Genomic DNA, 24,037 nt, shown 5'->3' on the forward strand with positions numbered 1-24,037 from the left:
CTTTCTGCCATAAGGGTGGTGTCATCTGCATATCTGAGGTTATTGATATTTCTCCCTGCAATCTTGATTCCAGTTTGTGTTTCTTCCAGTCCAGCGTTTCTCATGATGTACTCTGCATATAAGTTAAATAAACAGGGTGACATTCATAGAGGCTATACATTAATAACAATACACGGATCCTTGTTACATTTTTATCCACTGATGGGCTGGGTTATATACTGTCAAAACGTTTCTGCCTTTCAGCTTATAGCAATTAACGAGAGTAGTTACCCAGCTATGTTTGTAAACATTTCCTTGTGATCTGTTGGTCAATCGATATCACCAGTAAGCAAGAGAGACTCCCTGCCGCAGAGGGAGGGACTGGGCTGGAAATGGTAATGCCTTCGGACAGCTTCCTTTCCATGACAACGGTTGCTGTGGTGACGACTACGCCTTCCCATTGGTCACTGCAAAGCTTACTGCTGTTCCCCGGCAGTACGTCATTGGCTGGCGTTCCGCACTGCGCAGGCGCAGGGCTGTAGCGGCCGTAAGTGAAGCGTCGCAAAAGAGAAGGAAGGCGGGAGTCCCAATTGAAACCGAGGCTGACCAGGCCGCTATGGCGGATTCTCCGTGGGACGAGATTCGTGAGAAATTCCAGACTGCACTGGCCTTATCACGGGTGGAACTGCATAAAAACCCGGAGAAGGAACCGTACAAGTCGAAATACAGCGCCCGGGCGCTGCTGGAAGAGGTTAAAGCGCTATTGGGACCCGCTCCTGAGGACGAGGATGAGCGACCGCAGGCCGATGATAGCTTGGGCGCGGGGGAACACGCTTTGGGGCTGCCGGCTGAATTGGTGGAGGCCGAGGGGCCCGTCGCCCAGGGAGCAGTGAGGCGAGCGGTTATTGAGTTCCATCTCGGGGTGAACCACATTGACACCGAGGAGTTGTCGGCGGGGGAGGAGCATCTGGTAAAATGTCTGCGGCTACTGCGCAAGTACCGACTGTCGCACGACTGCGTCTCCCTCTACATCCAGGCGCAGGTGAGAAAGATGCGGGCCCGCTGCTGTTGGCCGGAGGCCAATGGGTGGAGAGGGGCCTCAACTCTTGCCGAGACCAAAGGCAAACGTAATAAGGCACAATTTGTCCCCACGTTTTCAAACCTCTGTGGTAAGCGGCCTCCAAAATCCGTCTCCATCCTCTTCGCTTACTCCTTCATCACATTGCTTCACTTAGTCGTAGTCAACGCATCGGTTACCCAAGACCCTCCTACATTGTAAATGCTCTTTCCAACCCTCCACCTTTCCAAATCCAGTTCATTCTATTAAAAACCCGAAGTAATTTGTTTATTAATTTCAGATCTCAAGGAAATTGTAGAGAATAATTAGAGTGCATTCTTAATTTGAAATAAGATGTCTGTCTTGCCATAGTCATTCGTTTGCTTCTCAGGGAATTCCTACCCACTCTTCAAAACCGATTTCAAGATTCACTTCATAGTTTTACTAACTTTCTTTGTATCGTTGTATTCTGAACTGACTTCCTCCTAATACGTTTGATTTCTTTAATACTTAACTGTTTCGTATTTCTCTGGTGCTTGGTTTATTAAGAAATAAATCTGACGTTCTCGTTGGGAACATAACAGTTCAGAATACAAATACGTATGAACTTTTGTGTCACGTACTTTGCTTAAGTTAGCTCACAAACCCTTACGTTCAGTAGTTCCAGTTCCTAGTATATGTGATCCAGGGAACATTTACCTCAGTTGATCTTAGTAGGTCTCAGAGTTAAAAAGGACATTGTATAGGACATATTCTGTTATCATGGCCCAATTAAATTAAAAGCTACATAATAACAGGAACTATAGCTCTTTTTTGCTTATTATTTGTAATCTCAGTCCCTGGCACATAAAAGACCATTTTTGGTTTGTTTGTTGAGTGGATGAATGATCTAATGAAATCCATAAGATGTTGAATTCAAACAAAATCTCAATTATTTGAAATTTTCTTCAACCATTTGGCTTCCTAAGATCTTGCTGCTAAGTCGCTTCAGTCGTGTCTTACTCTGTGCGACCCCATAGACGGCAGCCCACCAGGCTCCCCCATCCTGGGATTCTCCAGGCAAGAACACTGGAGTGGGTTGCCATTTCCTTCTCCAATGCGTGAAAGTGCAAAGTGAAGTGAAGGCGCTCAGTCGTGTCCAACTCCCAGTGACCCCATGGACTGCAGCCTCCCAGGCTCGTCTGTCCATGGGATTTTCCAGGCAAGAGTACTGGAGTGGGGTGCCATTGCCTTCTCCTCCTAAGATCTTAATGAAGATTTTAAAAATTCCTTCCCTATCTCAAAAATAGAAACCTTCTTTTTTTTTTTTTTTCCTACCTTTTTTCCTTCAATGAAAGCCTCTCATCCTGAAAACAGAAGTTTTTCTTTTAGCAACAAAGGCAGCAGAGGAGAGGCTCCTCTACCTTTTCAACACGCTTTTTCATAATACACAGGCCTCTACAAAGCACCTAGTAAGAAAGCCAAAGGATAAGATGTTGCATTTCTTTTAAAATAATTTATGTAATATAGGTCTCCAGTATTTACTGTACTTTTGTGACTTTTAATGTGCATGTTCTTAAGTATATTAATATCTCTGAAATCAGGATCCATCTTACAGCTGATTGATTTTATGTCAAAATTTACTTGGCAGTGTTTTCTTGTTGATACATAAAATAATTGTGTCTTAAAAATTGTAACATCTTACATTCAATGATTTACAGCATTTTGAACAGCCAGCTTTTTCTGAATGGTGAATTATTATAGATATTTTTAGTAAAACCAGGAACAAAATCTTGATTAGAAGTTCTGGCCATTGCAGTAATATAGAAAGCAAAAAATAGTATCAATCTTTTAAAATAAAAATCATTTTTTTTAATGTGATTTATGTATACCTAAAGTCATCAACTATAAAAGTCTTAGAACTGTTTGATGAAACAGGAGGTTAACAAAACCAAACCAGGAGGTTATATGGTAAATATATAATATCAATAGTATTCTGTCTATAAGCAATAATTTGTTAAAAGTGTTATTTTTAGAAATTACATTTACAAAGGGTGGGATAATAGAACTGATAATCTTAAAAGAAGTGATATACCATGTTCCTCAGTGGCAAGATTATTTAGATTCGGCTTATGCTAGTCTGTTTCTGAAGTCTACTGCTCAGCTGATCTGTTTATTACAGGGGCCTTTTATTACATTTAATATTTACTTTGATGAGAGATTTGACCTTACTAATATAAAGCAGACTGAAAGGATGGTATAGAATAATTGTATCACATTGGCAGAGATTATTAAAGATATTGATTGCATTCATTTTTGGAGAAACTATGAGGAGATGGATACTGTCCATTAGCATAATTATTGGTGGAAATATAAATCCATAGAACTTTCTGGAGATCAGTAGGTATCTGAGTCAAGACTTTGACTTAAAAATTTCCCATCAGTATTGTAAAATAATATTGAGACAGGTATGCAAAAGTCTGTTAACATGGATGTTTGTCATATCGTTGTTAATTTAAAAAAGAAAAGAATAAAATAAACATTTTTTAGTTTTGTAGTTAAATTAGCTTTGTAGTTTAGCTTTGTAGTTAAATAAGTACTGGTACATCCACATAGAAGAGCAGTATGCAGCCTTTAGAAATGATTTATGTTGGTTCAGAAATACACACTTGCATTATCATGCTGAGCAAAATTTAACTTGACAAATTAGTAGATTGTTCTCCCCACTGCCAGGACATATATGTTTAAGGAGGACCTCAGCTTTACTGAGGTACAGCAGACATATTAAACAGCAAGTATCTAAGTATACAATTTGATGAATTTCGACATCTCTGTATTCCCATGAAACAGTCACGGCAATCACAGTAATGATCAGATCCATCACCACTAAAAGTTTCTTTGTGCAGGTGCATTTGTAACCCCTCACTCGCTCCTGTATTCTCTTTCCCTTCTTGCCCTCCTCCCCCACATTTTCTAGAATTTCATAATGGACTTATATGGTGTATGCTCTTCTTTTGTCTGACTTCTTTCACTGATCATCATCATTTCATTGCTGCATCAGAGATAATCTTTTTAATTTTTTTTTCTTTTGTCTGTTAATATGGTGAATTACATTGATTGATTTTTCTAATGTTAAGCCAACCTTTCTTTCCTGTGATAAACTCCACTTGGAGATTTTGCCAAGCCAAAGTTGGGTCAGATATTACCCTTTTTATGTACTGTTGGATGGAATTTGCTAAAATTTTGTTAGTATTTTTTGTATCTTTGTTCATGAAGGATATCAGTCTGTAGTTTCTTGTTATGTCTTTGGTATAGAGGAACTATTCTTTCCTCTTTGTTTTTCTGGATGAATTTGTGTAGACTTGGTATTATTTTTTCCTTACGTGTTTGGTAGAATTCACTAGTAGTACTTCTTTAGCTGTTTTTGATTCAGTTTTTTCCCTTACCTATTCTGTTATCCCAAGGGCAGGAACATGGTGATGCTCTGTGAATGATACAGTACTTTCTGATATATTATGGGATTTATATTGTAAAAATAATTAGCACATCAAAAAAAAGATTACCTCTGTGGAGGAAACACTGAAGCAAAACATTAACAGTATTTTGAAAAGTCAGGTCAGTTTTAGATCCCTTGCATGGTCCTTAACTTCAGGACCTCAGTAAGTTATGGTTCAGAAGGAAAACCTGTGTCATTTCTAGACACACTCTAGGTCTCTACTTGGTTTCAGATTTACACACCAGAGTTGGTGCTTTCTGTGGCAGAGCTTACCCTGGATCTAGCAGCCTAAATGCATCACCATCCCATCTAAATAGAGTAAATGTGGCTAACTAGTTCCTGGTAGTAGATACTTCTCTAGTTAGGTACAGTCTGCTGGGTTTGCGTTTACTGGTGTCATGGCCAAATGGAGTGTCTCAGACGAAAAATGAATTGACCCAGGGGGTGAGAAAAGGTAACTTGTGGATTCATTTCTAAATTCAAGAAATGAGTTTTAAGGGAGATTATATTCTCTTGAGGCTGGATGGGCAGAATAATCATTAAATTAGTACTGAGTCTTTAAGCTTCCCCAGGGTACTGCAAAGAAATACAGAGGAGAGAATTGCCCCATCTCAGTAATTTATCACCATAACCTACCTGCAGCTCTAGACACTGAGAACTGATCAAGTCACTTAAAAAAAACCCAAAAAACTAGAATAGGTATACTATGTAAGGCCATAGGACCAGAGGTCTGTGTTCCAGGGCAGCAATCATATTACCTTTAAACTGTAGGATTTCGAAACATTTTTTTGTGTCTGCCACATGCCCCTTTTGCAGTCTACTGAAGCCTGTATTTCATGAAACAGAATAATAATTTTAAATGTATAAATAAAATGTAGAGGGTTGCAAAAGAAACCAGTAATATTGAAGTTATCAAAATATTTTTTAAAACAAATGTATGATATAGTGATATATAAGGTTCCTTATGAGTCCATTAAATAACATGTTTTTAAATATAATTTTAAAGTATTATTGAATATTAATGATAGTTTGAGATATCTGTGAGCTATAATACAAAGATTTTTTTCACTTCTATAGACCACAAAACCCCAGGTACTGTAACACTGTTACATTTTGTTTCCTGCCTTCATACCTGAAAAGAAAAATGCTAAATTGTAAGAGGATATAGTGAAAATGACTTTGTAATGTTTCCCCATCCACATTCATAGACTCTGAATTCTCTTCGTGGGTAACTTGTGGGTTCTTGGGCCAAGGTTAAGAATTTGCTTTGAAAACATTGTTTCCTTATCCTGTTCCCTTCTCTCTGGGGGAGTAAGCAAAAAAGATGGTAGAAGCCCAGCCTCAGCAGAATCCCTGTGCCTGAAAGACTGTCCTGAGGGTTGGGAGGCTGACTAATCCCATTGTCTAAGCAGGAGCTAGTCTTCAGCACAGGCCTGATTTGCCCTATGATAAAAGAGTTGTGTAGCAGAGGGAAAACTGACTTAGTTTTTAAAATGTAACATTGTACCCCCAAATTCAGCAGCTTGAAACTTAATTACTGAGATAACAGGAATCCAGGCTGGCTTGCCCCTAGCTCAAGGTCTGTCATCAGACTATTGGCCTGCTGGGGCTGCGCTGGAAGGTTTAACTAGAGAATCCGAGCTCACTTGTGTGGTTCTTGGCAGGATTCATACAGGCTGTTGGTCTGAGGCCCTGACTGTTGACTTCTCTTAGTTCCTTGACACCATAATGTGGCTCAAAATATGGCATTTGACTTCCCTCAGAGAGAACAGCAAGAGGGAGCACCCAAAATGGAACCATAGTGTTTTGTAACTTGATGTTGGAGGGGACCATCCATCACTGTTGCCGTGTTCTGTTTGTTAGAAGCAAGTCCCTAAATCTAGCCCAGACTTAAAGGGAAGAGATTGTACAAGGGCACGAACACCAGAAGGCAGGAATCATTGGGGAACCCAATTTAGTGACTGTCTCCTGTTCTTCCCCGGTGGCTCAGATGGTAAAGCATCTGTCTGCAGTGCAAGAGACCTGGGTTCGATCCCTGGGTCAGGAAGATTCCCTGGAGAAGGAAATGGCTACCCACTCCAGTACTCTTGACTGGGAAATCCCATGGATGGAGGAGCCTGGTAGGCTACAGTCCATGGAGTCACAAAGAGTCGGACATGACTGAGCGACTTCTCTTCCTCTTCTTCTTCCTTCCTCCTGTGACATAAGGACAATAGTATTATGAATAATTAATTCATTGTTAATCAGACACTAGTACTATTTAGGTAAGCATTGACTTTGAAACTATGAAAACTACCTTATTGGATGATTTATATTGTCATTTTTTTCTCTTTTTATTTTCCAGAATAACCTGGGTATCTTGTGGTCTGAAAGAGAAGAAATTGAAACTGCACAAGCTTATCTAGAATCATCCGAAGCTCTATATAATCAGTATATGAAAGAGGTATGTTGCATGTCAGATAAATTTTAATCTTTGATTGAAACTAGTTAAGAATTGGTGTTAAGAATTCCTCATTCCTAATACTACAATATGACTTTTCAGTGTGCTTTGGGATGTCTTTATACAACTGTCTATGTGGTCACCTAATAGCTAAAATTATTTAATATTTTTTATTAAAGACTTTAGCATTCTTAAAAATAATCCTTGGATAAGGTCTATTTCAAGTATTACTGTATAAGAAATATTATTCTAATATCCTGAAATACTGATACTTGCAAAATTTCTATTTTGATTTCTACTGAGGATAGCAGGGCTTAGAGGAAAGCAAACAGCTATCAGTACTTAAGCAAAATATCTGAAATTTTGGAGGCACTGGTTCTCAAGTTTCAGCATGTATCAGAGTCACCTGGAGAACTTGTTAAAATACAGTGCTCACACCCCTGACTCTGAGTGAGTAGGTCTGGGTTGGTACCTTTTTAACCGGGTGCGACTGCTGCTACTGGTTTGGCTACTGCACTTTGAGAAGCACTGCTTCAGGGCAGTGATTTTCGATAACTTTATTTTTTTGAATTGTAAAACCCTTCTGAAATACAATATATAAAACTTGGTAGAGCTACTGTGGTGAAACAGGTCAGAAGAAGCCTGAGCCCAATCCACTACAGATACCTTCTTCCCTCCCTGCTGTGGTAGCACAAGAGGTGCCGTAGGACTAGTTCTAGGGCTCTAGAGAGCCACGTTGAAAACTTGGGCTTTAGAGGCTCACCGTCCTACAGAGGTGAACTTTGTAACACCTCTGGGTTGCCATTCATTTCCTTAATAAATTTTATGCACCCCTTGACTTTCTGGAGGAGGCCGTACATGTTGGGGGCAGGGAGGTCAATAGAAAATCTCTGTACCTTCTTCTCAGCTTCACTGTGACCTTAACACTGCTCTAAAAAGTGAAGTCTGTTACAAAATATTAGCAGTCTTGTGAAATTAAAATGGATTTAGTTAATTTTGTTCTGAGGCTATGTGTAGCAGTTTTTTAAATAACCAGGTATTTTGAGGTTTTTCAAACTCAAGATTAAGAATCAATGTTTTACCAGTTTCACTAGTGATTCATATATTGCTAAATTCAGTAGTAAATTCTTAGTCTTCATCTTGAGCGTTTGGCATAGTTATTCAGTCTGGCCTCTGGCTCAGTTGGGTAGTCTCTCTTCCTTGACATACTTCTTTTTTTCTTTTATACCAAGTTGTATTTTTATTTCTTCATTTTTGGCCACGCTGGGGCTGGGTCTTCATTGCCGCACGAGGGCTTTCTCTGGCTGCAGTACATAAGCTTCTCACTGCGGTGGCTTCTGTTGTTGCAGAGTGTGGGCTCCAGGCGTGGGCTCAGTAGTTGTGGCTCACAGGCTCAGTTGCTGTGCAGCATCTTCCCAGACCAGGGGTTGAACCTATGTCTTCTGCATTGACAGGTAGATTCTTAACCACTGGACCACCAGGGAAGTCCGACTGCTTCTTTTATTTAGCTTCCACGTGTTTGTTTTCCCTTCTTCTCAGTTCTTGTTGCTTCATCTTTTTATCTCCAACCTCTAAACAGTGGGGTACCCAGAGTTCAGTGTTTTTGGGTGTCTCTTTCCATCTACATTCACTTCTTTGTTCTAAATACCATCTCTATACTGATGACTCCCAAATTATATCCCCAGTCTGTACCTCTCTGATTCCAAACTGCTGATTTGACAGTTGCACTTTTTATGAGGAAGGTAGGTATCTCTAAAACTACTGTCTAACATTGGGCTTCTGATACCTTCCCCTTCCTACCTTGCTTGCGATGAACACCTTGAGGCCTGAAACCTTGGAGACTTCTCTCCTACTCACCGTCTCAGCAGATTCTTTTGGCTTAACTTTTATTTTTTAATATTTATTTATTTATTTGGCTGTGCTGGGTCTTAGTTGCGGCACTTGGGATCTTTATCTTTGTTGTGGCGTGTGGAATCTTGTGGCGTGCGAATCTAGCTCTCCAACCAGGGGCCTAATCCAAGCCTCCTGCGTTGGGAGTGTGGAGTCTTAGCCACTGGATCACTGAGGAAGTCCCTTTGGTTTTACTTTTAAGTTAGGTCTAGAATCAGTCAGTTGAGTTGCTCAGTCGTGTCCAATTCTTTGTGACCATATGGACTGCAGCACACCAGGCTTCTCTGTCCATCACCAACTCCTGGAGCTTGCTCAGACTCATGTCCATCGAGTCAGTGATGCCATCAAATCATCTCATCCTCTGTCGTTTCCTTCTCCTCCTGCCTTCAGTTGTTCCCAGATCAGGGACTTTTCCAATGAGTCAGTTCTTCTCATCAGGTGGCCATCAAAGTATTGGAGCTTCAGCTTCAGCATCAGTCCTTCCAATGAATATTCAGAAGTGATTTCCTTTAGAATTGACTGGTTGATCTCCTTGCAGTCCACGGGACTCTGAAGAGTCTTCTCCAACACTGTAGTTCAAAAGCCTCAATTCTTCGGCGCTCAACTTTCTTTATGGTCCAACTCTCACATCCATACATGACTACTGGAAAAACCATAGCTTTGACTAGACAGACCTTTGTTGGCAAAGTAATATCTAGAATCAGACCACTGCTATCACCATCATCTCTTGCTGTAACCTTCTTGTTGGTCTTCCTGCTATTATACCCCCTTCAGTCTGTTCTCAGCCGTGTTCAAAGGTAAATCAGATCACATCACTCCTTTCTTCAGATTTTTCAATGGTTTTCCCATCCTACTCAGTAGACTCTGAAGACCCATGAAAACCTACAAGTTCATTTTCTGATCTGGCTACAGTTACTTCTCTAATTTCATCTGCTACTCTCCCCGTCTCATTCTGTTCTAGCTACACTGACCTTGCTGTTCCTAAAACTCACCAGATAAGCTCCCAGCTCAGGACCCCTGCACTTTGTTTCCTCTGCTAATACTGCTCTTCCCCTAGATATCTGTCTGGGTCGCTCCCTCATTTTCTTCGGATCTTGACTCACATGTCTCCCATCCAAGGAGGACTCACTGGCTACTCACCTCACACTGCAAACCACGCCTCCCTAATACTTCCTACCCTGCCCCGGCTTTCCAGCTTTTTTTGCTTTGCACTTGTCACTAACATATTATTCATTTTAATATTTTATTCATCACCCATCTTCAGTACTAGAGTGTATGCCCCAGGATGACAAGGATGTTTTTGCTGTTGTATTCACTGCAGCATCTAGAACAGTATCTATTTCTTGATAACCAGTGAGTGATGGTTTCTTGATAATCAGTGATGCTATACAGTATTTGGAAGATGACCATTTTATAAGCATGTCAGTCATTATAAAATTGCTACAAAAAGTCTCCCGATGTATTCTTACACCACTGGTATATGAGCATTCTCATCTCCTTCACACATATTCCCTACATAGATTTGAAAAAATTCTTTGCTAATATAGGCAAAATGTCTCATTTTAACTTGAATTTCCTTGATTAAAATGGTAATTTTAAAGTATTATTTTCATTTTTGTATTTTCTCTTGAAAGTGTGCATACTTTTTATGCATATTTATTCAATTTTTGTGTTTTCTTGCTAATTTGCTCTTTTATGTTAAAGCTTTTTGAGTTATCATTGACGTATAATGTTGGTTGAAAGTGTACAACATAATGATTCAATATATGTGTATATTTTGAAATGATCATAGTAAGCCTGATTAGTATTCATCACCACACATTTTTAGAATTTTTTTCTTGTGATGAGAATCTTAAGATCTACTCTCAACAGAATTAAAAATTTTATTGGAGTACAGTATATTTATATGTTGTTTTGGTTTCAGGTATACAGCAAAGTGAATCAGTTATACATATACATATATCTACACGTTTTAGCTTCTCTCCCATTTAGGCCATTACAGAGTGTTTAGTAGAGTTCCCTGTGCTGCACAGTCGATTTTCAGTTGCTGTTTTGGGAAATGGTCACAGGGTGGCTGAATTTCTTCACACCCAGCTCTTCCTATTGCAGTAACTAGAGCCTTAGGGGAATTCCTTTTCCCGGGTTGTAAATTAGAGTGAAATGTGCCAGAATAAACACCCAAAAGTTCGTGTCTCAAAACTCCTTGTTTTTTTTAAAATTTAATATGAATTTCTTAGTGATGTAAACTTGATTTACAGCGTGGTATTTGTTCTAGGTTTACAGAGTCTTCTTCAGGTAAATACGCACTTATGTATTCATCTTCAGTTCGTTTCACATACAGATGATTAAAGACTGCTTAGAACACCCCTCTTGCTACACAGTAAGCCTTTGTTGACTATCTGTTTCATACAGATTAGTGTGTATAGGTTGATCCAAACCTCGTAATATATCCTGTCCACCACCTTTCTCCTTGGTGACTGTTAAGTTTGTTTCTGAAGTTTGAATGTTTGTTTCATTTTTGCAAATTAGTGCATTGGTGTCAATTTTTTTTTAACCTATTCCATCTACAAGTAATATCATATTATATCTTTCTCTGAATTACTTCACTTACTAAAATTATGTACAAGTCCATGAAGTGAAGTCGCCCAATTGTGTCCGACTCTTTGCGACCCCGTGGACTGTAGGTTACTGCAAATAGCATCATTTTGTATGTTTTTTCATAGCTGAGTTTTGTTTGATTCTGTGCACGTGTCAGTTGTTTATCCACTTATCTGTCTGTGGGCATTTCGGTGGCCTCCATGACTTGGCTGTTGTAAATAGTGCTGTAGTATTCGTTTGGGTGCATGAGTCTGTTCAGAGTCTGGTTTGCTGCACACATACTCTTAGGAGTGTGATCGCCAGGTCATAGGGTGGCTGTGATTTTACCTTTGAAAGGCACTGTTATAGTGTACTCTAGTGGCTGTTAGCATCAGAGGGTCCCCTTTTCTTAACTCTGTTGTAGCCGTTATTGTCTGTAGACTTCTTGATTATGACCATTTTGATTGATGTGAGGGGATACCTTTTGATTTGCATGTCTTTAATAATTCATCATATTGCGCCTGTTTCTGGGTGCTTTTTTTTTTTTAAAAACACTGAGTTGGACTTCTCTGTTAAAATTGTCTTCTTGAAAATGTGCCCTGTGTTTAATTCATTTCGCTTGCTTGTGTGTGTGTGTGTGTTAGTTGCTTAGTCGTGTCCGACTCTTTGCAACCCCATAGACTGTAGCCCACCGGGCCCCTCCGTCCATGGCATTCTTCAGGCAAGAACACGGCCTTGCCTGAAGGAAGGAAATGGATTGCCATTTCCTTCTCCAAAAGGAACTATAGAAAGAAAAAGCGAAGTCACTCAGTTGTGTCTGACTCATTGCGACTGAACTGACAGTTCTCGGAGGCAGCAGATTTCAGGTTGCTGTTGCGGGAAAGGTCCACAAGGAGGCAGCGTTTTCTCACACCCACCTCCACATACCTGGGCTTGCCTTAGGGCAAATCTGGCTTTGGGGTTGTAAGTTACCGAGTGCAGTGCGCCAGAAGAAGCACCCCAAATTCATTTCTCATTATGTCTCTTATTTATTTTTTTTGGTGTAACTTGGAAATACATGTTGTGTGCGTTGTAGCGTATAGAATCATTTCCTATTACACATGCACATTTATCTACGTGTGTTTGGATTCTTTACGATACAGGTTAATACAGTGTGTTGAGTAGACCTCCCTTGGTAGATACTGCTCTTTGTTGATTGTCTGTTTTGTAGGAAATAGATTGTATTTGTTCATCCCAAGCTTCTTAATTATTCCTTCCATGCTTCTTTCTTTGGTAAGAAGACATGCATGGATGTGCACGTGTAAATTGCACCTATAAGTGACATGTGATACTTGCCTTTCAGATTCTGCCTTACTTCACTTAGTAGGATTATCTCTAGGTTCAGCTATGAGCCAGCAATTGGAACGATTACATTCTTTTTCATGCCAGGTCAGATTGCATTGTGAATGTTTCACCTTTTCATCAACTGTCAGTGGGCATTTCGGTGCTTCCGTGTTTTGGCTGTTGTAAAAGGTCCTGCGGTGCCTGTGTCTTTTCAAAGTCTGGATTGTGGCACTTAGTCTTTGGAGTGAGAGTACAGGATCATACGGCAGCTGCGGTTTTACTGTTAAAGGCACTTTTATACTGTTCTGTCTGGTGGCTGTTTCTGTTGACATCTCAGCAGCACAAGGGAGGGTACCCTTAACCCTATTGTAACAGTGATTGTCTTCTGTAGAGCTGATTATGGCCAATTTGACTGGTGTGAGGGGATACCTCGTTGTACTTTTGATTTGCATGTCTCTAATAATTCACCATATTGTGCATGTTTGTGGGTGCTCTTTTAAAAAATACTGTGAGTTATACTTCTCTGTTGAAATTGTCTTGTTGAAAGTATGCTCTGTGTTTAATTCTTTTCACTTAATCACCTCTGGAAATTTTGGAGGGCAGGTATTGAAACAGCCCACCAGTGCTTGTGAATATTAAGTTCCCATAGCAATAGCTTTCAGGTTACTGTTGTGGGAAATGGTCTCAATGTGGAAATATTTCTCCATCGCACCTCTAGTTACGCCAGCTAGCCAGCAGAGGCTTAGAGTAAGTCCTCCTTTGGGGTTTTAAGTTACAGTGCAGTGTGCAGGAAGAAGCACCCCAAAGCTTGTGTCTCATTGCCTCTCTTTGGGTTAATTTGTTTTCTTTTGAATTTTTTATTTTGTATTGGGGTATAGCTGATTAACAATGATAAGACAGTTTCAGGTGAACAGTGAAGGGACTCCTTCATACATGTACGTGTATCCGTGCTCCCAAAACTTCCCTGCCATCCAGCCTGCCACGTAACATTGAACAGAGTTCCTTGTGCTATACAATAGGTCCTTATTGGTTATCAGTTTTAAATATAGCAGTGGGAACACGTCTATTCCAATCTCCCTAACTATCCCTTTGCCCTTTCCCCCCCAGCGACTGCAAGTTAGTTTTATAAGTCTGTGAGTCCCTTTGTTTTGTAAGGAAGTTCATTTGTATCGTTTCTCTATAGATTCCACATATATTAAAGATGTCATACTATATGTCTCCTCTACGTGACTGACTTCACTCAATATGACACTCTTGGTCCATTATTTCATTATTTCATTCTTTTTAATGGCTGAGAAATATTCTGTGTTATGTATGTACCACATCTTTATCCAATCCAGTGTCAGTGGAGATTGAGGTTTTTTTTGAGTAACATGAAATACATGCTGTGTATGTTGCAGGTGTACAGGCTCGTTTCCTGTTACACATAGCTGTGTAATACGTGTGTTTGGATTCTTTTCCCATATAGCTTGATACAGAGTGTTGGTTAGACCTCTCTTGGTAGATATTGCTGCTTGTTAATGATCTGCTTTGTAGGTAATTGTTTTTGCTCATCCCATCCTCCTAATTTCTCTCTTCCAGGCTACCTACCCCTGTGGTAACCATAAATTTGGTTTTCGGGTATCTGAGTCCGTTTATGTCTTCCAGTTACTCTGTGAGTGTGCCTGCTGAACTGCACCTATAAGGGCTGTCATGGTTTTTGCCTTTCTGATTCTGACTTACTTCCCTTAGTAGGATTATCTCTGGTCTCAGCTATGGTCTGGCGATGGGCATGGCTACATTCTTTTTCACGCCTGAGTCAGATTACATTGTGAACATTTTCCACTTCTTTATCCATTAATCTGTCCATGGACATTTTGGTGGCTTCCATATCGTGGCTGTTGTAAAAGGTGCTGCAGTGTGTGTTTGGGTGCCTGTGTCTTTTGGACGTCTGCTTTGCTGTGCACTTACTCTTAAGAGTGGGGCTGCCAGATCACATGGTGGCTGTGGTTTTACCATTTTTTTTTTTTAAAGCTAAGTGGCTTTATTAGAGAAAACCAAAGTTACAGAGGGCTTAAGAGTTGGTACTAGGTCCTTCTTCTTGTCAAAGGAGGGCACAACATTAATAAACACTCCATGGAGTCACTAAGAGTCAGACACGACTGAGCGACTTCCCTTTCACTTTTCACTTTCATGCATTGGAGAAGGAAATGGCAACCCACTCCAGTGTTCCTGCCTGGAGAATCCCAGGGACGGGGGAGCCTGGTGGGCTTCCGTCTCTGGGGTCACACAGAGTCGGACACGACTGAAGCGACTTAGCAGCAGCAGCAGCAGTACTGCGTATGCTTCTTGACTGGCCCGTTGGTTTCTTCTTTTCTTATTTGACCACCTTCAGAGTCTGACCTCTTACTTTCCCAGCATGGGTTAGGGAACCATGAGCTTTACCTCCAGGTATGCGGCCGGCTACTTCCTGCGTGCTCAGAGCCTCCACCCCACAGTGGCTCAGAGTAGCCTGCCGGGAGGCAGGACTTGATCTTCCAGAGCGAAGCCCTCCAGTGAGGCTACATGAGCCTCGATTTGGGTGACCGTCCCCTGGCTAGTCACCTCGAGAGTGTGTAGCTCCTCGGTGCGCACAAAGAGCTGCGTGTTGGCGACCAGATCGTGGACAGCGCTGCCACTGCCTCGAAGATAGAGGCGAGAAAGCGGAAGGAGCGAGGGTGTGTGCGTCGTCTTCACCTGCTGCATGCCACGTCACTGCTTGGTTTTACCTTTTAAAGACACTTTTACAATGGTCTGTCTAGGGGCTGTGACCTTTGACATTTCGCTGACACCATAGGAGGGTCCCCTTTTCTTAATCCCACTGTGGCATTTATTCTCTGTAGACCTCTGGTTCGTGGCATTTTGACTGGTGCAAGGGAATAATACCTTCTTGTAGTTCTGATTTGCATGTCTAATAATTCACATGTTGCAAATGTTTCCAGATGCTTCTTTGTTTAAACACTGTGAGTTGTAATTCCCTGTTGAAGTTGTCTTCTTGAAAGTGTGCCCTGTGTTTAATTCTTTTGCTTCTAGGAGTTACTCCCTAGAAATTTTGGAAGGTGGGTATGATTTAAGACCTACTAGTGCTTGTGAATATTAAGTTCCAATAGCAATAGCTTTTAGGTTGTTGTTGTGGGAAGCAGCCTTAAAGAGGCAGCATTTCTTCATGCCCAACTCTGGTTACCCCAGCTGGCCAACAGAGCCTTAGAGCAAGTCTAGTTTTGTGGTTGTAAATTAAAGTGCAGGGTGCCAGAGGAAGCACCCCAAAGTTTGTGCATTGTTAGAGCTTTTTTATATTAAATTAATTTTTATTTTTTTGAAGTACATTGTGTGTGTAAGTATACACAGTCTTTTCTGGTTACACATGTACGTGCATTCTTTTCCCATATAGGATGTTACAAGAGTGTTGAATAGACCTCCCTAGAGAGATACTGCTCCTTGATGATTATCTGTTTTCTAGGTAATAGTTTGCATTTGTACATCTCAACCTCCTATTTATCCCTTCCTCACTTAACTATAAGGTTGGTTTCAAGTCTCTGCTCTGTTTATACTTTCTGGTTAAGTCATGGGTGTGCATGTGTAAATTGCACCTGTATCTTAGGATTTTTGCATTTTTGATTCTGATTTATGTCATTTAGTAGGATTCTTTCTAGGTTCAGCTATGTTCTGACAGTTGGAATGATTACATTCTTTTTCATGCCTGAGTCAGATTGCATTGTGGACATTTTCCACGTCTGTACCCATTCAGGGGTCGACGGACGTTTTGGTGGCTTCCGTGTCTTGGTTGTCGTGAAAGGCGCTGCAGTGCGCATTTGGGTGTGTGTGTCTTTTTGCGGCAGAGTTGGAATGCTTGATCATATGGCAGGTATGGGTTTACCTTTTAAACGCAGTTTTATACAGCTCTGTCTGGGGACTGTTACCATCGACATTTCAGCAGCACCATGGGGAGGGGGTTCCCCTTTTCTTAACCCCGTTGTAGCAGATATTGTCTGTAGATGTCTTATGACTCGTTTGACTAGTGCAGGGGATACCTGTGGTTTAAGTTGGCATTTGCATGTCTTTAATAATGCATTGTATCATGCTTGTTTGCAGGTACTTCTTTTTAATACTCTGAGTTGTGTTTCCCTGTTGAAATTCTCTTTCTGAAAGTTTCGTTCTTTTCGCTTACTTACCCCTGGAAGTTTTGGGAGCAGGTATCATTTACAGCCCCACAGCGCTTCTGAGTGTTAAGCTGCAATAGCTGTTGTTTTCAGGTCGTTGTTGCGGTGAGTGGCCACGAACAGGATGTGCAGCTCTGGTTACCCAGTTTTGCCAACACAGCCTTACTGCAAGTCCTGCTTTGGGGTTGTAAATTAGGGTGGAATGAGCCGGAGGAAGCACTCAAAAACTTGTGTCTTGTTACCTCTTTGTGTTAATTTTTTTTTTTAAATCTTTGTGTTAATTTTTAATTTATTTGGTATGCTGCTGCTGCTGCTAAGTCGCTTCAGTCGTGTCCGACTCTGTGTGACCCCAGAGACGGAAGCCCACCAGGCTCCCCCGTCCCTGGGATTCTCCAGGCAGGAACACTGGAGTGGGTTGCCATTTCCTTCTCCAGTGCATGAAAGTGAAAAGTGAAAGGGAAGTCGCTCAGTCGTGTCCGACTCTTAGCAACCCCATGGACTGCAGCCCACCAGGCTCCTCCGTCCATAGGATTTTCCAGGCAAGAGTACTGGAGTGGGGTGCCATTGCCTTCTCCGTTATTTGGTATAATGTTGCAATAATGTTGTATGTGTTGTCGATGTACAGAAACTTTTACTATGACACATATGCATATAGCTATGCATGTTTGGATTCTTTTCCCATGTAGGTTGATACAGAGTGTTGGGTATAACTCCCTTGGTAGATACTGCTTTTTTTTTTTTTGGATTTTGTGCTTTGTAAATAATAGTTTGTATTTGTTTGGCCTTTCCTCCTAATTTACCCGTTGTCCACCTCTTTCCCCCGTGGTAACCATAAATTTGGTTTTCAAGTTTCTGAGTCTGTTTTTGTTTTCCAGTTAGATCATGGGTGTGCATGTGTAAATCGCACCTATAAGTGAATGTCATATGATTTTTGTCTTTCTGATCTTGCTTACTTCCCTCATTAGGATTGTATCTAGTGTCAGGTAGGTTCTGGAAATCGGCATGATTATTCTTTTTCATGCCTGAATCAGATCGCATTGTGAACATGTTGCAGTTCTTTATGCATTCATTTGTAGATGGAAATTTCATTTGGCTTTCATGTGTTGTTTATTGCAGTAGGTGCTACTGTGCATGTTTGTCTCTTGGAATTCGAGTTTGCCGTGCACATATGACTGAGCGTGGGACTACGGGATCATTTGGCAGCTGCTGTTTTACTTATCGTGGCTGTTACTGTTGACATTCGGCCACACCGTAGGAAGGTCCCCTCTTCTTGGCTCCATTGTAGCAGTTACTGTCTGTAGACTCTTGATCATGGCCATTTTGACCGTTTTGAGATCAGTTCAGTTGCTCAGTCGTGTCCGACTCTTTGTGACCCCATGGACTGCAGCACGCCAGACTTCCCTGTCCATCACCAGTTCCCGGAGTTTACTCAAACTCATGTCCGTTGAGTCAGTGATGCCATCCAACGGTCTCATGCTCTGTCATCCCCTTCTCCCGCCTTCAATGTTTTCCAGCATCAGGGTCTTTTCAGATGAGTCAACTCTTCGCATGAGGTGGCCGAAGTATTGGAGTTTCAGCTTCAGCATCAGTCCTTCCAATGAATATTCAGGACTGATTTCCTTTAAGATGGACTGGTTGGATCTCCTTGCAGTCCAAGGGACTCTGAAGAGTCTTCTCCAACACCACAGTTCAAAAACACCTCGTTGCAGTTCTGAGTTGCATGTCTCTAAATCACCATATTTCACATTTGTGGGTGCTTTATTCTTTTTTAAACATGGTGAGTTGCACTTCCCTGTTGAAATTGTCTTTGTGATAGTGTGCCCATGTTTCATTGTTTTCACTTAATTACTCCTGGAAATTTTGGAAGTCAGGTGCCGTGTTCAGCATACCTGTGTTTGTTCCCCTAGGCTATAGTTTTCAGGTTGCTGTTGTGGGAGGTGGCCACAAGGCGGCAGCATTTCTTCATTCCCAACTCTGCTGCTGCTGCTGCTGCTGCTGCTGCTAAGTCGCTTCAGTCGTGTTCGACTCTGTGCGACCCCATAGACGGCAGCCCACCAGGCTCCCCCGTCCCTGGGATTCTCCAGGCAAGAACACTGGAGTGGGTTGCCATTTCCTTCTCCAATGCATGAAAGTGAAAAGTGAAAGTGAAGTCTCTCAGTCATGTCTGACTCTTCACGACTCCATGGACTGCAGCCTACCAACTCTGGTTACCCACAAAAGTGGATAGAGCCTTAGAGCAGTCCTTCTTTGGCTTTGCAAATTACAGTACAGTGTGCCAGAAGAAGCACTCAGCAGCTTGTGTTTCACCTTTGTTTGTTTTGAATTGTTATTTTTCATTATATTATTCAATCTTACTCAGGATTTAAATACATGTTGTGTGTGTATAGGTGTACAGAATTTTTTGTGTTACACATAAGCATATATCTATGTATGTTCAGATTCTTTTCCAGTTAGGTTGTTACAGTTTTGATTAGACCTCCCTTGGTAGATGTTGCTTCTTAATTGATTATCTGTTTTGTAGAGAGTAGATTGGGTTTGTCCATCCCAAGCTCTTAGTTTATCCCTTCCCTACTCTTTTCTTTTGACAACCGTAAATTTGACATTCAAGTCTCTTATTCCATTTGTTTTCCCCGTTAGTTCATGGGTGTGCATGTAAATTGCACGTGTAAGTAATATCATATAATTTTTGCCTTTCCGTTTCTTTTTACTTCCCTTAGGATTATCTCTAATTTCAGGTAGATTCCGGAAATTGGCATGATGATGTCTTTTTCATGCATTAATCAGATTGCATTGTGAACATTGCTGCAGTTCTTGTTTATCTGTCAGACTGTCGATGGAAAGTTTTTTTGGCTCCCATGTCTTGGTTATTGTAAAAGGTGCTATAGTGCACTTTTGCATGCCTTTGTGTTTCGAATTCTGGTTTGCTGTGCACATACTCTTAAGAGTGGGAGTACGGGACATTTGGCAGCTGTGGTTTGACTGTTTATGACACTTGTATACTGTTCTCTCTAGGGGCTGTTACCATTGACATTTCAGCAGAACCATAAGAGGGTCCCCTTTTCTAAACCCCATTGTAGCAGTTATTGTCTGTAGACTTGTTGATCACGGCCATTGTGACTAGTGGGAGTGGTTACGTCTTCGTAGTTCTCAGTTGCATCTCTCTAAATAACCATATTCATGTGTTCGTGAGTGCTTTATTCCCTTTTAAACTGTGTGAGTTGTACCTTCTTTTAAAATGGTCTTCTTCAAAGTGTGTCCTGGGTTTCCTTGTTTGTACTCACTGACTCAGTATTACATACAGCCTGCCAGTGCTTGTGAATATTCTGTTCTCCCCGCCAAGTCGCTTCAGTTGTGTCCAACTCTTTGTGATTCTATGGACTATAGCCGGCCAGGCTCCTCTGTCCATGGAATTCTCCAGGCAAGAATACTGGAGTGGGTTGCCATTCCCTTCTCCAGGGGACCTTTCTGACCCAGGAATTGAACCTGTGTCTTTTACGTCTCCTGCATTGGCAGGCAGCTTCTTTACCACTAGCACCACCTGGGCAGGCTCCTCCGTCCATGGGATTCTCCAGGCACGAATACTGGAGTGGGTTGTCATTTCCTTCGCCAGGGGACCTTCCCAACCCAGGGGTCAAACCCATGTCTCCTGCATTGGCAGGCAGGTTCTTCACCACTGAGCAACCAGGGAAACCCCTTCTCTTCCCCTAGGCAGTATTTTTCAGGTTGCTGTTGTGAGAAGTGGCCAGGGTGACAGCATTTGTTCATTCCCAGCTGTGGTTGCCCTGGCAAGCTGACAGAGCCTTAGAGCGTGTCCTGCTCTGGGGCTGGAAATTACAGTGCAGTGTGCCAGAAGAAGCAACCAGCAGCTTGTATTATTACCTCTTTTGTGTATTCAAGTAACTAGTATTTTTGCTGGAGTATGATTGTGTTTAGGTGTACAGAATTGCATGTGTTTAGGTGTACAAAATTTTAATGTTACACACACATATATCTATCTACGTATGTTCAGATTCTTTTCCCAATTAGGTTATTACAGAGTGTTAATTAAACCTCCATTCATAAATACTGCTCCTGGTTGATCATCTATTTTGTGGAAATAGGTTGTTTTATTCTACTGAAGCTCCTACTTTATCCCTTCCCCACTACTTTCTCCTGTGGTAACTGAAGGTTTGATTTTCTTGTCTCTGACTCTGTTTCCCAGCTGGTTGAAGGCTGTGCATGTGTAAATTGCACCAGTAAGTGATGGCTTAGGATTTTTGCCTTTCTGATTCTTCATTACATCACTTAGTAGCATTATCTCTGGTTTCAGGTAGGTTCTGGAAATTGGCATGATTACATTCTTTTGGATGCCTGAATCAGATTGCATTGTGAACATGTTGCAGTTCTTCTTTATCTGTTTGTTTGTCAGTGGATAATTTTTTTCCTTTCCTTGTCTTGGTCATCATGAAAGGTGGTGTGGTGCATGTTGGGTGCCCATGGCCTTTGAATTCTGGTTTGCTGTGTACATGCTCTGAAGAGTGGGAGTACTGGATCGTTTGGCAGCTAAAGGCACTTTTATACTGAGCTCTCCAGTGGCTGTTTCCATTGACATTTCATCCACACCAGAGGAGGGTCCCCTTTTCGTAACCCCACTGTAGCAGTTACTGTCTGTAGACTTCTTGGTCATGGCCATTTTGACTGGTGCGAGCGGATACCTCCTTGCAATTCTGAGAGCTTGTCTCTAAATCACCCTATTTCACATGTTTTTGGGTGCTTTATTCTTTTTCCAACATTGTGAGTTGTACTCCCCTGTTGAAATTGTCTTCTTGAAAGTGTGTGCTGTTTAATTGTTTTCGCTTAACTTACAGCTGGATATTCTGGAGGGCAGTTACCATAGAATCGCACCAGTGCACGTGAATATTCTGTTACCCCGGGGAAGTCTTAGGTTGTTGTTGTGAGAAGTGGCCACACGGCGGCAGCATTTCTTCATTCCCAGCTGTAGTTACCTGAGCAAGGATGGAGCCTTAGAGCAAGTCCTGCTTTGGGGTTTCAAATTACAGAGCAGTGTGCCAGAAGCAGCACCCAGCAGCTGCTTAATTTTTTTGGAGTAAGATTGAAATACATGTACATGTGTAGGTGTATAGAGTTTTTTGTGTTATAGATATGCATATATCTACATATGTTTAGATTCTTTTTGCTATTAGTTTGAGTGTTGACTCGACCTCCCTTTGTGGATATCACTCCTTATTAATTATGTGTTTTGTACGTAATAGATTGTTTATTCCAAGCTCCTAATTTATCCCTTCCCCCCTTCTTTCTCCTATGGTAACCGTAACTTTGATTTTCAGTTCTCTGACTCTGTTTATGTTTCACCCACATAATGAAACCATGGTGGTTCATGGTGTGCATGTGTAAAGGGCATCTACAAATGATATCGTATGATTTTTGCCTCTCTTATTCTTGCTTACTTCACTTAATAGGATTATCTCTAGTTTCAGGTATGTTCTGGAAACTGACATGATTGCATTCTTTTTCATCTGTGCATCAGATTGCATTTTAAAGACGTTGCAGTTCTTTATCCGTTCTTCAATAGAAAATTTTTTGGTCCATGTCTTGGTTATTGTAAATGGTGCTGCATTGCACATTGGGTGTTCTTTCTTTTTGAAGTCTGGTTTGCTGTGCACTTACTCTTAAGAGTGGGAGTACCGGGTCATTTGCCAGCTGTGGATTTACTGTTGAAGGCACCTTTATACTGTTCTCTCTAGTGGCTGTTACCATTGACATTCTGCCGCACCACGGGGAGGGTGCCCTTTTCTTAACCCCATTGTAGCAGTTACTGTCTACTGAATTCTTGGATTTGGCCGTTTTGACCGCTGCGTGGGGATACCTTGTGGCAGTTCTGAGTTGCATGTCTCTAAATCACCACATTTTGCATGTTTGCGGGTGCTCTGTTCTGTTTTTAACGCTGTGAGTTGTACTTCCCTTTGATATTGTCTTCTTGATAGTGTACTCCATGTTTGTTTTCACTTACTGACTCCTGGGAATTTTGGAGGTCAGGTGCCTTATACAGTCCAACAGAGGCTGTTCTCCGAGGCAATAGTTTTTAGGCTGCTGTTGTGGGAAATGGCCACAAGGTGGCAGCATTCCTGCATTCCCAGCTCTGGTTACCCCACAAGCCAACAGAGCCTTAGAACCATCCTGCTTTGTAAATTACAGTGCAATGTGCCAGAAAAAGCTTACTTTATTCCCTTTTTTTGGTTTTAAATTATTGTTTCATCGAGTAAGATTGTTGTAGCTGTACAGAATTTTTCACGTTACACATATACATATATCTGGACTGAACTGAATGTATGTTCAGATTCTTTTCCCAATTAGGTTGCTACAGAGTTTTGATTAGACCTCCCTTGGTAGATATTGTTTCTTGTCTCTTTCATAGGTAATAGATTGTATTTGTTCATCCCAAGCTCCTAATTTATACCTTCCCTACTTCTTTCCCCTGTGATAACCATAAGTTTGATATTCAAGTCTGTTACTCTGTTTATGTTTTATCAGATAGTTCATGGCTGTGCATGTGTAAATTGCACCTGTAAGTGATATCGTATAATTTTTGCCTTTCTGATTCTTGCTTAGTTCACTTAGTTGTACTAACTCTAGTTTCAGATAGGTTCTGGAAATTGGCATGATGACATTCTTTTACACGCGTAAATCAGATTGCATTGTGAACATTTGCTGTTCTTCTGTATCCATTCGTTTGTCGATGGAAAAGTTTTGTTAGTTCTATGTCTTGGTTGTTGTAAAAGGTGCTGTAGTGCACTTTGCTTGCCAAAGTTTGTCAAATTCTGGTTTGCTGTGCCATTCTCTTAAGGATGGGACTACTGGATTATTTGGCAGATGTGGGTTTTACTGGTTAAGGAACATTTTTTACTGTTCTCTATGGTGGCTGTGAGTCTCAGTGAACTCCGGGAGTTGGTGATGGACAGGGAGGCCTGGCGTGCTGCGATTCATGGGGTCGCAAAGAGTCGAACACCACTGAGCGACTGATCTGATCTGATCTGATCTGATGGTGGCTGTTACTATTGACATTTCAGCCACACCATGGGAGGGATTTCTTTTCTGAAACCCTATAGTAGGAGTTATTG

At 41.3% G+C, this 24,037-nt stretch overlaps 1 protein-coding gene across 2 annotated transcripts in view; it reads left to right on the top strand.

Annotated features, from left to right (window-relative positions):
• Positions 1–529: 529 nt before the first annotated feature.
• KIF1BP (KIF1 binding protein) overlaps positions 530–24,037 on the top strand; it is a 54,693-nt gene continuing 31,185 nt past the window's right edge. Inside the window, exons 1-2 of one of the 2 annotated variants that reach the window (XM_027530470.1) lie at positions 530–1,021; positions 6,856–6,954. In XM_027530470.1, coding sequence (XP_027386271.1) covers positions 596–1,021; positions 6,856–6,954 — 525 coding nt within the window. In that variant the 5' untranslated portion in view covers positions 530–595. The other variant, XM_027530471.1, reaches the window with a different exon arrangement.

The sequence above is a fragment of the Bos indicus x Bos taurus genome, chromosome 28 (genome assembly GCF_003369695.1).
Source record: "Bos indicus x Bos taurus breed Angus x Brahman F1 hybrid chromosome 28, Bos_hybrid_MaternalHap_v2.0, whole genome shotgun sequence".
NCBI lineage: Eukaryota > Metazoa > Chordata > Mammalia > Artiodactyla > Bovidae > Bos > Bos indicus x Bos taurus.